The sequence below is a fragment of the Dryobates pubescens genome, chromosome 23 (assembly GCF_014839835.1).
Source record: "Dryobates pubescens isolate bDryPub1 chromosome 23, bDryPub1.pri, whole genome shotgun sequence".
Lineage (NCBI taxonomy): Eukaryota > Metazoa > Chordata > Aves > Piciformes > Picidae > Dryobates > Dryobates pubescens.
This window is the reverse complement of record NC_071634.1, coordinates 15,755,199-15,768,378: the sequence shown is the minus strand read 5'-3', so window position 1 is coordinate 15,768,378 and position 13,180 is coordinate 15,755,199. Positions and strand designations below refer to the sequence as shown.

At 58.6% G+C, this 13,180-nt stretch overlaps 1 protein-coding gene across 1 annotated transcript in view; it reads left to right on the top strand.

Moving 5' to 3' along the window:
• Positions 1-13,180, top strand: part of DCTN1 (dynactin subunit 1) — a 51,904-nt gene that overhangs the window by 15,777 nt on the left and 22,947 nt on the right. Inside the window, exons 6-8 of the mRNA XM_054172229.1 lie at positions 5,548-5,565; positions 9,861-9,881; positions 12,569-12,757. Coding sequence (XP_054028204.1) covers positions 5,548-5,565; positions 9,861-9,881; positions 12,569-12,757 — 228 coding nt within the window. The remainder of the gene's footprint in view (positions 1-5,547; positions 5,566-9,860; positions 9,882-12,568; positions 12,758-13,180) is intronic.

Below are 13,180 nucleotides of genomic sequence, written 5' to 3'. Positions count from 1 at the left end.
TCCCCGCCTCGGGGGGCAGGGGGAGGAACTGGCCGCAGCATGGGGGTTCTGCTGCTGTTCCTCCCGGGGCGGAGCAGGGAAGCCGCGGAGCTGAGCAGCTTCTGGCGCCGCAAGCTGGTGGCAGCGAGCAATGAATGAGCGTCAAAGCCCAGCAGCAGCCCGGGCTGCGGGGAGGCTCGGCAGGGTTCTTATCTGCCCTGTGCCGAGAGCTCCCCGGTGCTTGGTGTGGCTCCCAGATCAGGAACTTCTTACATGGCGCTGAAGGGTCCCCAGGGACAGCTCCAAGCGTCCCACACTGAGCTTTTCCTGTCCCTGAGCTGCATTTTGTTCTTGTGCTTCTGAGATGTGCCCTGGGAGAAGGGGTGGGATGAGAGCCCTGGGGCTGCTGAGCCTGGAGAAGGGCAGCCTGAGAGGGGATCTCATCGATGCTGATCAAGAGCTAAAGGGTGGGGGGGCAAGAGGCTGGGCCACACTCTTCTCAGTGGTGCCCAGTGACAGGACAGAGGGCAACAGGCACAAACTGGAGTCCAGGAGGTTCCACAAGGAGAAATTTGTTTGCTGAGAGGGTGCTGGAGCCCTGTCTCAGGCTGCCCAGAGGGGCTGTGGAGTCTCTCTCTGGAGAGATTCCAAACCTGTCTGGGCTTGGTCTTGGGCAACATGCTGTAGGAGACCCTTCTTTAGCAGAGGAATTGGACTAGATGATCTGCAGAGGCTGCTCCATGCTGGGGTTCAGGGATTCTGAGCAGTGGTGGGGCAGTCTGAGCTGCCTGCAGCTGCCTGCAGCAGTGTCTGACCTCCTGCACTGCTTCATCTGGTTGGCTTCTGAAGTCTGCTGGGTCGCTGTAGTGCTTCAGCTCTGAGAAACTGCCTGAACTCTTCCTCTTGGCTCTTGAGCTGGGTGTTTGGCACTCTCACAGCTCATTAGACCCTCCTCTGCCTTGTTTTGATAAACTCCTGTGGGACCAGAGGCATTTTCTTGAGGACAACCATCTTTTTTCCAGCCTGTCGTGCAGGGTAAGTCCTAGCAGTCAGTGTCACCATGGCTGGACATGACTTCATGCTGCCCTCAGTGTTTGTCTCCTGCTGCCCTCAGTGTTTATCTTCTGTGGCTGTTTGAAATGGTTCAGTTTTGGATTTTGGTTGGTTGGGGGATGTTTTTTTTGCACTTTAGGAATGCTCAGAGGTGGAGGCAGCTCCATCTGTTGTATGAAGTCACCTCTGTGACACATCTGGGATCCTGCTCTTGGGTGCTTTGTAGAGCCTGCACACCTTTGCTGTGCAGCTAAAGCAGGGGAAGGGGAATTTGCCCCTGCTCTGGTGGAGAAGGCAGAAGCCTCTTCATCAAGTGACCATCACTGGCTCACAGGCTCACAGGATGTCAGGGGTTGGAAGGGACCCAAAGACATCAGCGAGTCCAACCCCCCTGCCAGAGCAGGACCATGCAGTCCAGCTCAGGTCACAGAGGAATACATCCAGACAGGCCTTGAAAGTGTCCAGAGAAGGAGACTCCACAACCTCTCTGGGCAGCCTGCTCCAGTGCTCTGTGACCCTCACAGTGCAGAAATTCCTCCTTGTGTTGAGGTGGAACCTGCTGTGCTGCAGCTTACATCCATTGCTCCTTGTCCCATCCCAGGGAGCAAGTGAGCAGAGCCTGTCCCCTCCCTCCTGACCCCCAGCCCTCAGGTACTTACAGACATTTAGTAAATCCCCTCTCAGTCTTCCCTTCTCCAGCCTGAAAAGCCCCAGGTCCCTCAGCCTCTCCTCCAGTCCCCTCATCATTCTCACTGCCCTCCACTGGACCCCAAGTCTGACACAGCAGTGGTGGGCTGAAAGGCCTCAGCACAGGGAGGGTTGCTGTCACCAGGAGCTGCAGTGAGTGTTTGGCAGGGCCTTGACCACCATCTTCTTCTGCAGCAGGAGAGGTTGGAGGGTACTGACCTGACTCTGCTTCTTCAGCATGCCCAGGAGATCCCACATACCAACAGCACAGCCTTTGATCTGTGGTCCTCTCTGGGACCCAGGAGGTGCTGCTGGAGTGGGAATGCTGAGAATGCTTCCAGGCTGCCCAGACAGCCCCAGAATTCCTGACACTCCTGGAACAGAGACAATCATAACTGCCTGGAGGCTGGCAGAAGCCCACCTGTGCTTTGGGGACATGAACTGTCCCTCAGGCATCAACACTGGGCCCAGTGCTGCTTGACATCTTCCCAAGTGATCTGGATAGAGAGGATCAAGTGGAGCCTGATGAAGTTTACTGGTGACACTAAACTGGATGGGCAAGTCCAGGAAAGCCACCCTGCAGGAAGAGCTGGAGGGGCTGGAAGAGCCTGGTGAAGTTCAACAAGGACAAGTGCAAGGTCTTGCACCTGGGAAGAGACAATCCCAGAGTGCAGCACAGGCTGGGACCTGCTTGGTGGGGGAGCAGCTCTGTGGACAGGGCCCTGGGGGTGGAGAAGCAGCTCAGTGTGAGAGAGCAGCGTGCTGCTGCAGCACAGAGGGAGAACAGGATGCTGGGGCATCACCAGAGGCACCACCAGCAGGCAGTCACTGTCCCACTCTGCTCAGCACTGCTCAGGACACCTCTGGCATACCAGGTTAAGTTTTGATCCCTGCTGGACAGAAAAGCTGTGCACAGGCCAGAGAGGGTCCAGAGGAGGGCCACCAAGACAATCAAAGGAGAGAGCCTGAAGAAGAGAGAGCTGAGAGGAGACCTTCTCACCTTGTTGCAGTGGTTAAAGCTGGAGACTCCCTTTTTACGTGGAGAAGACAAGGGCTGATGGGGACCAGGGACTCCTGGGGAGATTATGATTGAACACAGGAGGAAAATTGCTCACAACAAGGATAAGCAGACCTTGGAATAATGTCCCCAGGGCAGTGGTGGAGTCCCCAGCGTGGGACACTGTCAAGATTCAGCTGGACAGGGTCTGGGTCACCTTGTCTAGATTGGGTTTTGACCAGGAAAGGTTGCACCAGATGATCTTTGAGGTCCTTTCCAGCCTGGGGATCGATGATTCTATGAAGCCCTGAGTAGAGAGTTGGGTACAACAGGCCACAGGGGTTACAGAGGAGTTGGGCAGCTCAGGTCCTGAGGCCAGTAAGTCTGGAGGGTCAGCTGCTGGAGCTTGCTACCTCCAGAAGATACCTTTCTGTCTCTTTGTGTGGGATCTCCATGTTTGCTCCATGATTTAATCCAGCTCCATAACCTTTTATCCTGTGGGAAGCTCTTGTTCTGTGTTCCTCCTCCCACCAGGCTCTCATAGAACTTCACTGGTTCAGAACAAACCAAAAGCTGGAGACTCTTAGAGGGACTAAAGACCCTGACTGACTAACCCCACACCAGCATGGGAGCTGCTGGTTGTCACTGGTGTGGATGTGGGGTGGGCCCTCACCATGAGCAGTGTTTCTGCCCCATGTTTGCTGCAGCCTTGCATCATTTCTTGTCCTTTGAGGCCTCAGGCAGCATTTCCTGCAATGGAGATGAACAAAACTATGCTGGAGATGAACACAACAAGACCACATCTGGCTCTGTGGCTCTGCTGGGAGGTCTGGGGAGGTCCAGCCAGCACTAATGAGCTTTAATGTGTAATTAAACCCAGGCCTTGATGTGCTTTCCAGGCCATTGATTGGAGCCTGTAACCTGAGCTTGGTGCTCTAAGTGCTTTTCGCTTACCCCCAAGGGCTTTTGGATCAAGGCCAATAATGAAAGGGAGACCTGGGGGCTCTGTGTGTGATTTGGTTCTGTGCAGGGTCTGTGGTGCTGCTGGTTGCTCTTCAGCACAGTTCAGGGCAGTGCTGGTGGGGAGGGTTTGGAGCAGTGATTGATACTCAGCTGCTAGGGTTGGGCTTTTTGTGAGCTGGTGTGACATTTGTGCAGCAGTGTGGTGGGACAAGAGGAAATGGCCTTAAGTTGCACTCAGGGAGTTTCAGGTTGGATGTGGGGGTTGTCAAGCCCTGAACCAGGCTGCCATGGGTGACAATGGAGCCCCCTTCCTGGAGGGGTTTCAAAGCTGTGCAGCTGTGGTGCTGAGGGCCATGGTTTGGCAGTGCTGGGCTAAGGGTTGGACTTGATGATCTTAAAGGACTTTTCCAACCTAAATGATTCCATGATTCCATTCATGTACTGGTTAAGAAGGACAGTGGCCTGGGTGAGCCTCAGCTCTGCTCCTTCCTCCTGCAGTGGCCTGGGTCAGCCTCAGCTCTGCTCCCTCCTGCTGCCCTAGTGTGGGATATCAGGAAGTGATGTCCTTGAGGTGGCAATGTTGGACAAGAAGGTCCACACTCACACCCAGGGAGTGTGATACACAGGACAAAAGTGTGTGTCTGTAAAAGCAGTCAGAATGTGAAGGCTTGGGGTCTGCAGTGTTGTGCTGTGGCCCTGGGTTTGTGGTGAGATCTTGCTGGAGGTGCTCCTGGTTGCTGTGGTGTTTGGACCCCACGCTGCCGTTCTGAGGGAGTGTTGGTCTGGGGACAAGGATGCTGAGCAGGAATTGGGGGTTTGGGCTTGGGCACAGCCCAGATGACCTTCCAGATGCTGTGCTGGCTGCTGGTGCTCGGCAGCATGGGCTTCTTTCTGACAGCAGAGAATGGTGGCATAGTTTGGGCTAGAAGGGACCTTTAAAGGTCATCCAGTCCGAGCCTCCGGCAGTGAGCAGGGACATCTTCGACCGGCTGTGCACGGCCAGCCTGACCTGGAATGGGTGCAGGGATGGAGCATCTTTCAGGGCAAGGCTTCTCCGGGGCCAGTCCTGCCGTGGGGGTTTCCCAGCTGTCCTTGGGGTGCGTTGAGCTCTTGGACACCAACCTCCCTCGCTGGCAGGGACCAAGCCGAGCGCCTGCGAGGGTGGGAGCCAGGCTGGGCGGCAGTCGGCTGCACGATGGATGCGGCAGTGCGCAGACATCCGTCCGTCTGTCTGGGCTTAGCTCCGTCCATCTGGCCGGGCTCAGGGGATTTGCTGGGGAGGTCGCAGCCGTCGCCGGGGCCGGCGTGGCGGCGTGGGCGCGTCGGCGGCACGGGGCGGGCGGGAGAAGGGCCGTGGGGCACGCCGCGGGCGCCGGGCGGAGGGACGGAGCCGGCTGGCCCCTTCGGCGAGGTGACCGAGCCGGGGTTGTTGCTAAGCTACCGGGGAGCCCTTGCCTGAGAGGAGCCATCGCATCTCATCGCATCGCATCGCATCACCGGCGGCTCGGTGCGGCCGCCGCGGCGCGGGGAGGAGAGCTCCACCGGCGGTGATGTCATGAGCCGCCGGGGCGGTGGTTGGAGACACCGGCGGAGCCAGGACGAGCGGCCGCGGCTCGGGCGGCTGCCATGGGCCCCGGTGCGGCGCAGCCCCGCTGAGCTGCCGCCGCTGCCGTAGCGGCCGGCGCGTCACGACCGGCGGCGGGCGGCTGGCGAGCGGCTAAAGGCGAAGCTGCGGCCATTTGCAGGCGCCGCCGGGCGGCCGCTGCTCCGAGACCGCGCTCGGGGAGCCGGCTGCCTCACGACTCTCTGCATCCCTCTCTCTCCCTCTCTGTCTCTCTCCCGTCTGTCTGTCTGCAATGATGAGGCAGGCCCCGGCGACACGGAAGGTACAATCTGCCGCTGTATCCACCCCGGCATCGCTTAACGCTGCTCTGAGCCTACCTTGCTCCGCTCTTGTGTTTGCTGTTTGTTTGGTTTGTGTTTCCCCCTCTCCCCCTTCCTTCGGTGTGTGAAGGCTGCCGAGCTGGGCGCTGCGAGGTGGCCTCGCCTTCAGGACGGGGAGGGGGGAGGTTGCCGAGGGAGAGGGCAGCGTCGCAGCAGCCTTTCGGAGCGCAGCATCATTTCATGCCTGGCTTTCCCTTGCAAGTTTCCAGGGATCCTTTCTCCATCTCCCTGCTCCGTGCCTGTCTTGCATGCAGCAGCGGCTCTGCAGCTGGGCTGGAGCCCGGGCTCCCTGCCTGCCCTGCTGCCTGGGGGGGAGCTGGTGCCTGGCTGCTGGGCGTTGCATGTTCACGATGAGGGTTTGCCTGCCCCAGCGATGCCAGCCGAGCCCTGGCTTCTGCTTTTAGCCTTGCCAGGGGTTGGGTGCAGCTGGACTCCCTGTCAGGCTGACGTTTGTGCAGGTTACAGCACAGGCTCTGTGCTCTGGTAGTGTCCTACATGGTTATTTTTAGCCTAACCAGGATATCTCTCTCCAGCTTAAAGAGAAATCCTGGGAAATGTTAGTTTTTGTGTGCCTGCTCTCCAGGAATCAGGGAAACAGGAATAACCAAGGGCACCAAGATGCAACTTCCCTGACTGTGCTGTGTCAGTGAGGGGGCTTGGCTGCTTTACTAACCTCCCAATGAACACTCCTGATTTACCTCCCTGAGCTCACCCACTCCAGCCGGGTGCTCTGGCTGCTTTAACAGCTCCTCTTTAACCTTCCTCCAAGGGAAAAGTTCTACAGATGCTGATCTCCCTCTGCCTCCAGCAGAAGGGTGGAGTGCCCAGTACTCAGCACCCTGCCTGCCAGGGAGCTCTGCAAGCCCAACCACCGCTGGATCTCCTCTTTCAGCTTTCCTGCTGCTCTCTCCCCTTGCACACGCTGCCTCCATACGGAATCATGGCGTGTGCAGGGTGTTGCTGGTGGTTTCAAAGGCAAAACTTCCTGTACTGGGTGCAGATAACATCACTCCAAGATTGTGAAGGACGCCCTGAGGTGATGAAGGACGCCCTGAGGTGATGAAGGACGCCCTGGGGTGATAAAGGATGCCCCAGGGTGATAAAGGATGCCCCATGGTAGTGAAGAACACCCTGAGATGCTGAGAACCACCCTGAGGGACCTTGTCCTTCTGCCATGGGGGCTGAGACAGAGTTAATGCCAGCAGGTTTTGTCTGGAGAAGGCTTGGTTGCTCTGAGGGCTTCGTTGCCTGCTGGAAAATGGGATGGCACCCTGCCTGCTTGGGTGGGCAGCACTGGCCTTGGCCTGATTAGTGCCCAGGTGTTGGCTTCTGCAGCTGCCAGCCTTGCTCAGGAGGTGCCTGCCAGTCCCTTGCACCCACTGCTGGAATAACTGGTGGCAGCTCTGTGGGAAATCACTGGAGCAGCCTGGGAAGTTCTGCTCTCCTGCCTCAGAAACCCTCAGGCTTTGTCCAGCAGAGGCATTCAGCAGTGCCAGTCCTGCTTGCTGTGACTAACCCAAGTGTCCTTGGCCATGCTCACAGTGGTGCCAAGGCTGAGTGCTCCTGGCTGGGTCTGGGTCAGGCTCCTGCATTCAGAGCTGACTCAGGTCAGGAGGGAGCTGCAGGACCTGCCAGCTGCAGCCCCACAGTTGGATGGGTGATGCCTTTTCCACCACGGGCAGTTCTTGGTAGCCAGGAGGAGTTTCACCAGCTTCCTTGTGGCTGGAAGTGCAGCTGGCACCCAAGTGCCTCTGTTCAGAGCCCTGGGTGCTCTCCTTGCTCCTGAGGGCAGGACCTGCAAGGCAACAGAGGTTGTATAATGTCATCAAATATGTATGCAGCAATGTGATGCAGCAGAGCTGAACTGATGGCTGGGAGCAGCAGGACCCTGGAGCACCCTGGCATCCTAGAGGGCCCAGAGTTCCTGTAGGAGGCTACTGCACAGCCTGGAGACCAGTGGAGGTTCAAGTGTCTGCTCCCAGCTCCTGAGCAGGGCTCCAGGATGCTTCTAAAGCCAGGAGGAACTTTGTCAGTGGAGACCTGCCGCTGTCCTCTCACCAGCTGGATGCTGGACCCCAATGGATGCAGGAAAGAAGGAGGAGAAGCTGGTGTCCTGGTCCCACCAACGCTCTGCCAGCCGAGCAGAGCCAGTGAACTGCTGATGTGGAGTGTGCTGGGTGACAGCTGGATGGAGAAGGGGACAGCTGGGAGCCTGCTAGAGAGCACTTCTCTGCCCCTCCTCTCACTGAGGCTCTGGAGGTCTGGGAGCTGACACTTTGGCTTTTAAATCTTCACAGGGTGTTATGTGCAGGGGGAGCAAAGCAGCCTCACAGCAGGATGAATCTGTCACTTGGCCTGGCTGTTAGAGGAGGTCACCAAGAGGCCTCCCTTCCTGAGCAGTCAGTGTGGTTTGGGTCTCCTCAGCCCAGCTCAGTGGCTGCTTGTGGAGCATTCCCCCTGCTGGGGGGATGGATGGGAAACACCAGTTCTTGGTGGTTGCTGTCTGTAGCATCTTGAGGAGCTTGTCCAGGAGAACTCTGCCCAGTGATGGGGTCCTGGAGTTCCCTTCACAAGCTGTGTTGGGGTTGGCAAGGAGTGGAGGCATCTCCTGCTTGCAGACTCCCCTGGGGAGAAGGTTTTCAGAGTGTTTTCCAGGCTTTTGGTGCCCACTCAGTGTCATCTCTCCTCAGCAGGACTTTTTGGAAGGTGCTGGAGTGCTCCTGAAGAGCTGCTCCTAAAGCAGAGGGTTTGAAGCTTTTGCTGTTACTGCACTTAACCAAGCAGAGGATGTTCTGGAGGAGTGACCTCTTCCCTCCATCCTGAAGGGCCTTTTGGAAGGGCTGGGAATGAGCAGAGTGAGATGCAGCTGCAGGGAAGCAGGAGGTGCTGGGCTCTGTAGGGGGGATAAAACCCATCCAGAGCGGATCTGTAGCTACAAACCGAGTAGCTGTTGGTTTGGCTTTGCCTATCAAGGCCCTGGGTGTGAGCATGACCATTTGTCCTGGCCGGGGGAAGCTGTGGTGGGTGTGGTGCTGTGATGGGCTGAGCTGCTTCTGCTGCTGGGTCACGGGGGCCAAGTGGCTGCTGATGGCTCCCGAGGAGCCCCCGGGGCTGTCGGTCGGCACCAGCTGTATTGATCTTTGCTGTTCTCAGTGCCTCTAAGCTGTGCATTAGGTAATGGAACAGCAAACGAAGCAGAAGAGCTTAAAGGCATGCTCTGGTGTTGGGAAGCTGCAGCTGGGGAGCAGATGTCCCGGCCAAATGGCTCCCAGCACCCAGGGGCTCCCTGCCCACACCCAGAGCCCCCTGGCTGGCTTTCCCCACTGGTGCTGCCTGCCCTCGGGTGGGTGATGGTTGTAAGTGTACAGCCAGGATGTGCTGAGGTACCTGGGGTGATCTCCTTACCCGTCAGCATGGGAGCACCTGTGATGGGGACAGTTGTGGCACTGCTCTGAGCTGCAGGGGGAGGGTCCTGCCTGGGTGTTGGGGGATGCATCTAGTTCCAGGGCTGACAAGGAAGCATGGAAATGGCCAGGGAGAAGCTCCAAGTTGCTCCTGCAACTAAAGAGAAACAGAGCTCGGGGCCTGCAGTCTCTCTGGGCACTGGTTGGTGATGCTCTGGGCCCTGCAGAAGCCACAGGGCTGAGGGAGGGGGAAAGGAAAGTAGAAATCCCCCCCCCGGCCTCACACTGCAGGGAGCTCTGGGGGAGGTGTGCTGAGGTAAACCCAGCCCTGGTCAGCAGAACCTGAGGAGCTCTGCAGTGAGGTGACAGCAGCTCCCAGGCTGACCCAGCACAGCCCAGAGTTTGCCCTTGAAGCCAGAGACCTCTGAGAAGGAAAAGTGCCTCTGCCCCAGGGCTCTGCTGGAGCCAGGCTTGGGGTGCAGGCTGCTGGCCTTGGGGTTCAGCCCCATCATCCCCACAGCTTTGTGCTTCTGCACCAGCCTAAAGGGAGAGGAGGGCTGGAGCTGGACAAGCCACCTCCAGTCTGGGCAGGAGAGCTGAGCTGCCAGCGGGTTCTGTTTGTCCGTCTGGTGGAGCTCTGCCGGCCCGGAGCAGCCCCGGCAGCAGGGGAGAGGAGCTGGCCCGGCTCTGCCTCGCACACTAACGGCTCTCATTGTCTTCTCTTTCCTTCCCCTTGTTCTCTGCTGCATCTGCTGCTGCCTCTGTGCCTCTGCTCCTGTCTGTCCTGTCTGAATGTCTCTCCTCCTCTGCCTTCTGCTCCTGTTGCTCTCCAGACCACGGCCCGGCGCCCCAAGGTGAGCACCCGCGGTCGGGGGCACCCAGCACCCTTCTGTGTTAGACCTGAGCCTGATGGTGCTGACCCTGGGCACCCAGCACCCTCCTGTGTTAGACCTGAGCCTGATGGTGCTGACCCTGGGCACCCAGCACCCTCCTGTGTTAGACCTGAGCCTGATAGATGCTGACCCATCATAATCTGAGCCAGTGGGATGTGGCTTGCAAGGGGGCACATGGAGGAGAGCGAGCCATGGAGAGGAATGCTCAGAGAGCTCTGGAGCAGCCAAGTTAGAGTTTGGGAACAACCCACAGTTACTGTTCTCTGCTGTAAAGGAGCACTCTGGGGGCTTTATTTTCCCTGGGGGCTTTTGTTTTCCCTGGCTTGTAGAAGAAACTCAAGCCAAGGCAGGGAGGGAGTCCTTCAGTCCCAGGGGACTGGGATCCTCACTGCCAGGCACCTCCCTTACCCCTCCCCCAAACACTTTGTTGTCTGTCGTTTTGGCACTGCAGGCCAAGGACCCTAGGCCAGGGTGGGACCTCATGGGTGGTAAAATGTGTGACAGGACAATGTGAGCTCAGTGTGAGGGGGGAGTCCACTGCTCCTTCCCTAGGCTTAAGATCTCCCCAAGCTCTGGAGGCAGGGCAGGGTTTTACTGTGAGCCCCCTGTGAGGCAGAGGAGTGAGCTCAAGGTAAGCAGCTTTGGTTTGCTGCTGTTGCTTTTGAGTTGGTTTCCAGTCCCAGCTGGGAGCTTGCCCATTACTGGGACAAGTCCTGGAGAGCTCTTGAGGGTGGCAGAGTGCTGGAAGAGGTTGCCCAAGGGGTTGTGGAGTTGCCTTCTCTGGAGAGTATGCAGCTCCCCCCTGGATTTGTTCCTGGGTGATTTACTGTAGGTGATCTGCTCTTGCAGGGGCTTGGACTAAATGACCTTGAGAGGTCTCTCCCAGCCCTCACCATCCTGTGGGGATCCTGTGCCATTGCCTCCAGCTGGGATGGTGTTCTGGCTCTCTGTGCTGGAGAGGAGCCAGAGTGGATGTCCTGCTTGACCTCCTCCTCCTCCTCCTTTGGCCTTCCACCCACACTGGCCAGGAACCAGATGGAGATGGAGGCTCCAGGGGATGCCCCACTGCATTTTCACCCTGGCTGGAAGGAAGTCCATCCCTTGGACCTGCCCTTGGCAGTTGGGGTGAGGGAAAGCTGTGGGTCTCTAAGGTTTCCAGCTCTTCAGATGTGATGAGCAGTGGAATTGCTCCTGGTGTGTCCCTGGCTATGCTGCTGTCCCCTCAGCAGCTGAGGGCTCACTCTGAGCAGGGCTTTGAAGCCCTAAAGCAGCAGGAACAAGAACAAGAACAAGGGCCTTGTTCTGAGTGCTGTGGGCCTTGGAGATGGCACAGGGGTGGCTTGGTGCCACAGAGACTGTGCCCAGGCTGGGGCTTGCACAGCTCCTGCTGTGTCCTAGTCCGTGCCTGGCAGTGCCAGTGCCTGTGCCCAGCTGTGTGTGTGGCCATGCCTGGCCAGCCTGGGGTGAGCCATGCCCCTTGCCAAGCTGCAGTGCACTCAAGCCCAGTCTGGAGGAGGGAAATGCAAAGTCAGGGAGTTAATTTACCCAGCATTAGGTGCCACAGGGGTGAGTGCTGCAGAGTCCATGAGGGGAGCAGCAGAGCTGGCAGGCCTGGCACTGCCCTTGGCTTCCCTTGCTCCTGACACCTGGGTTACTGTGGCTGGGTCCCCAGCCAGCAATTAACAGCCTCCTCAGCACTGGTGAAGCAGCTCTGCTGCTCTGGGTCCTCCAAGCTCCACTGGTTTCCCCTGGGCTCTGGTGAACTCTTGTTGCTCTCTCATTGTCTCCTTCTGTTCCCCTCAAAGCTGGTGCTGGGGCACCCGAGCTGGGCTGGCTGCAGGCAGTGGGTGCAGCCCTGGGCACCTCTTGTGTCCCCAGCAAGCTGCTGGGGACACCCTGCAGGGCAGCTCCTGGCTCAGGCTCCTGCCAGTGCCAAGCAGCAGATGTGTTCCAGATGTGGAGGATGGATGGGGTGAAACCTTCCCCGTTCCCATCTCAGTGTGCTTTGTGGTTTTGCTCTCCCATCTTCTGGAGCTGGAACACCAAACCCTCTGCAAGCACCACCAAGGAGCTTCATTATTTCTGGTTCTGGCCCCTGGGTAGGGTCTGCCCTCACCTCCTGAGCCCCCAGGGTGTGACCTGACCTCGCCAGGGGAGCAAGGAGATGGCTCTGTGCCCACAGCAGCAGTGCTGAGAGATGTGGCAGTGCCAGGAAAGAGATGTGGCACAGATTTCTGGCAGTCTTTTGTTGTCCTCACTGCTGCAGGAGGGAGGAGAGGGCAGCTTGGCCGCTCTGGAGTGATGCAGCTTGGTTCAGCTGTCAGTGACCTTTCCCTTCACAAGTGGTTACCTCTGAGTTTTGACTCCTCCAGGAGGCTCTGCAGTGGTGCTGGGCATGCTGTGGGGCTGGGAGCAGTGGGGCCATGGCCATGCCCTGCCCAGCCAGAGCTGGTTTGCCATCCACGTCCCCACCCTGGCCGTGCTCGGGGTTCGTCGGTGCTGTGAGCCCAGAGACTGGCTGACCGTGAAAAGCACCCTGGTGAAGGGAAAGTGGAGCTGAAATGGTGTCACAGAAACGGGGCCTGGTCCTGGAAGGTGTCCTCTCCCCCCCAGATGTTCTCAGCTGACTCCCTGCCCTCGTTTTGCAGCCCACCCGGACCCCCACCTCAGCGGCGTCGAGCGGCACGGCCGGGCCCTCGGGCTCGGCCTCCGCCTCGGGCGGGGAGATGAGCAGCAGCGAGCCCAGCACGCCTGCCCAGACACCACTGGTGGCCCCAGTGATCCCCAGCCCCTCCCTCACCTCACCAGTGGCACCTCCAGTTCCCTCACCCACAAAGGTAAGCTCTGTGGCCAGGTGAGTGCTGGGCCTGGCTGGGGAGGGGCAGGCACCGGGAGGGTCTAGCGCCTGGTGCTCGGGGACAGACGGAGCTTGGCCGGAGGAGGCCCTGGGCAGCCTGGGCTGTTCAGCACCACTGAGCTGAGACCTCCACTCAGCTTCCCCAGCCTCAGCCACCCTCCCATCCCATGAGGCAGGAGCTGTTTGGCTGTGTGCAGGTGAGCCCAGGGTAACTGCAGTGTTCTCTGTCTCCAGCACAGCTCAGCAGCATCTCCCTGTCTCCAGGAGGGCCAGGTGACCACTGCCCCAGGGCTCTGGTTTGAGCATGCATGTGGAAACTGCTCCATCAGCTCCACAAGAGAGAGCTGAGGGTTTGACTTCCCACCTAACACCCCCAGTAACAGCTCACATGTGGCTGGGTGCT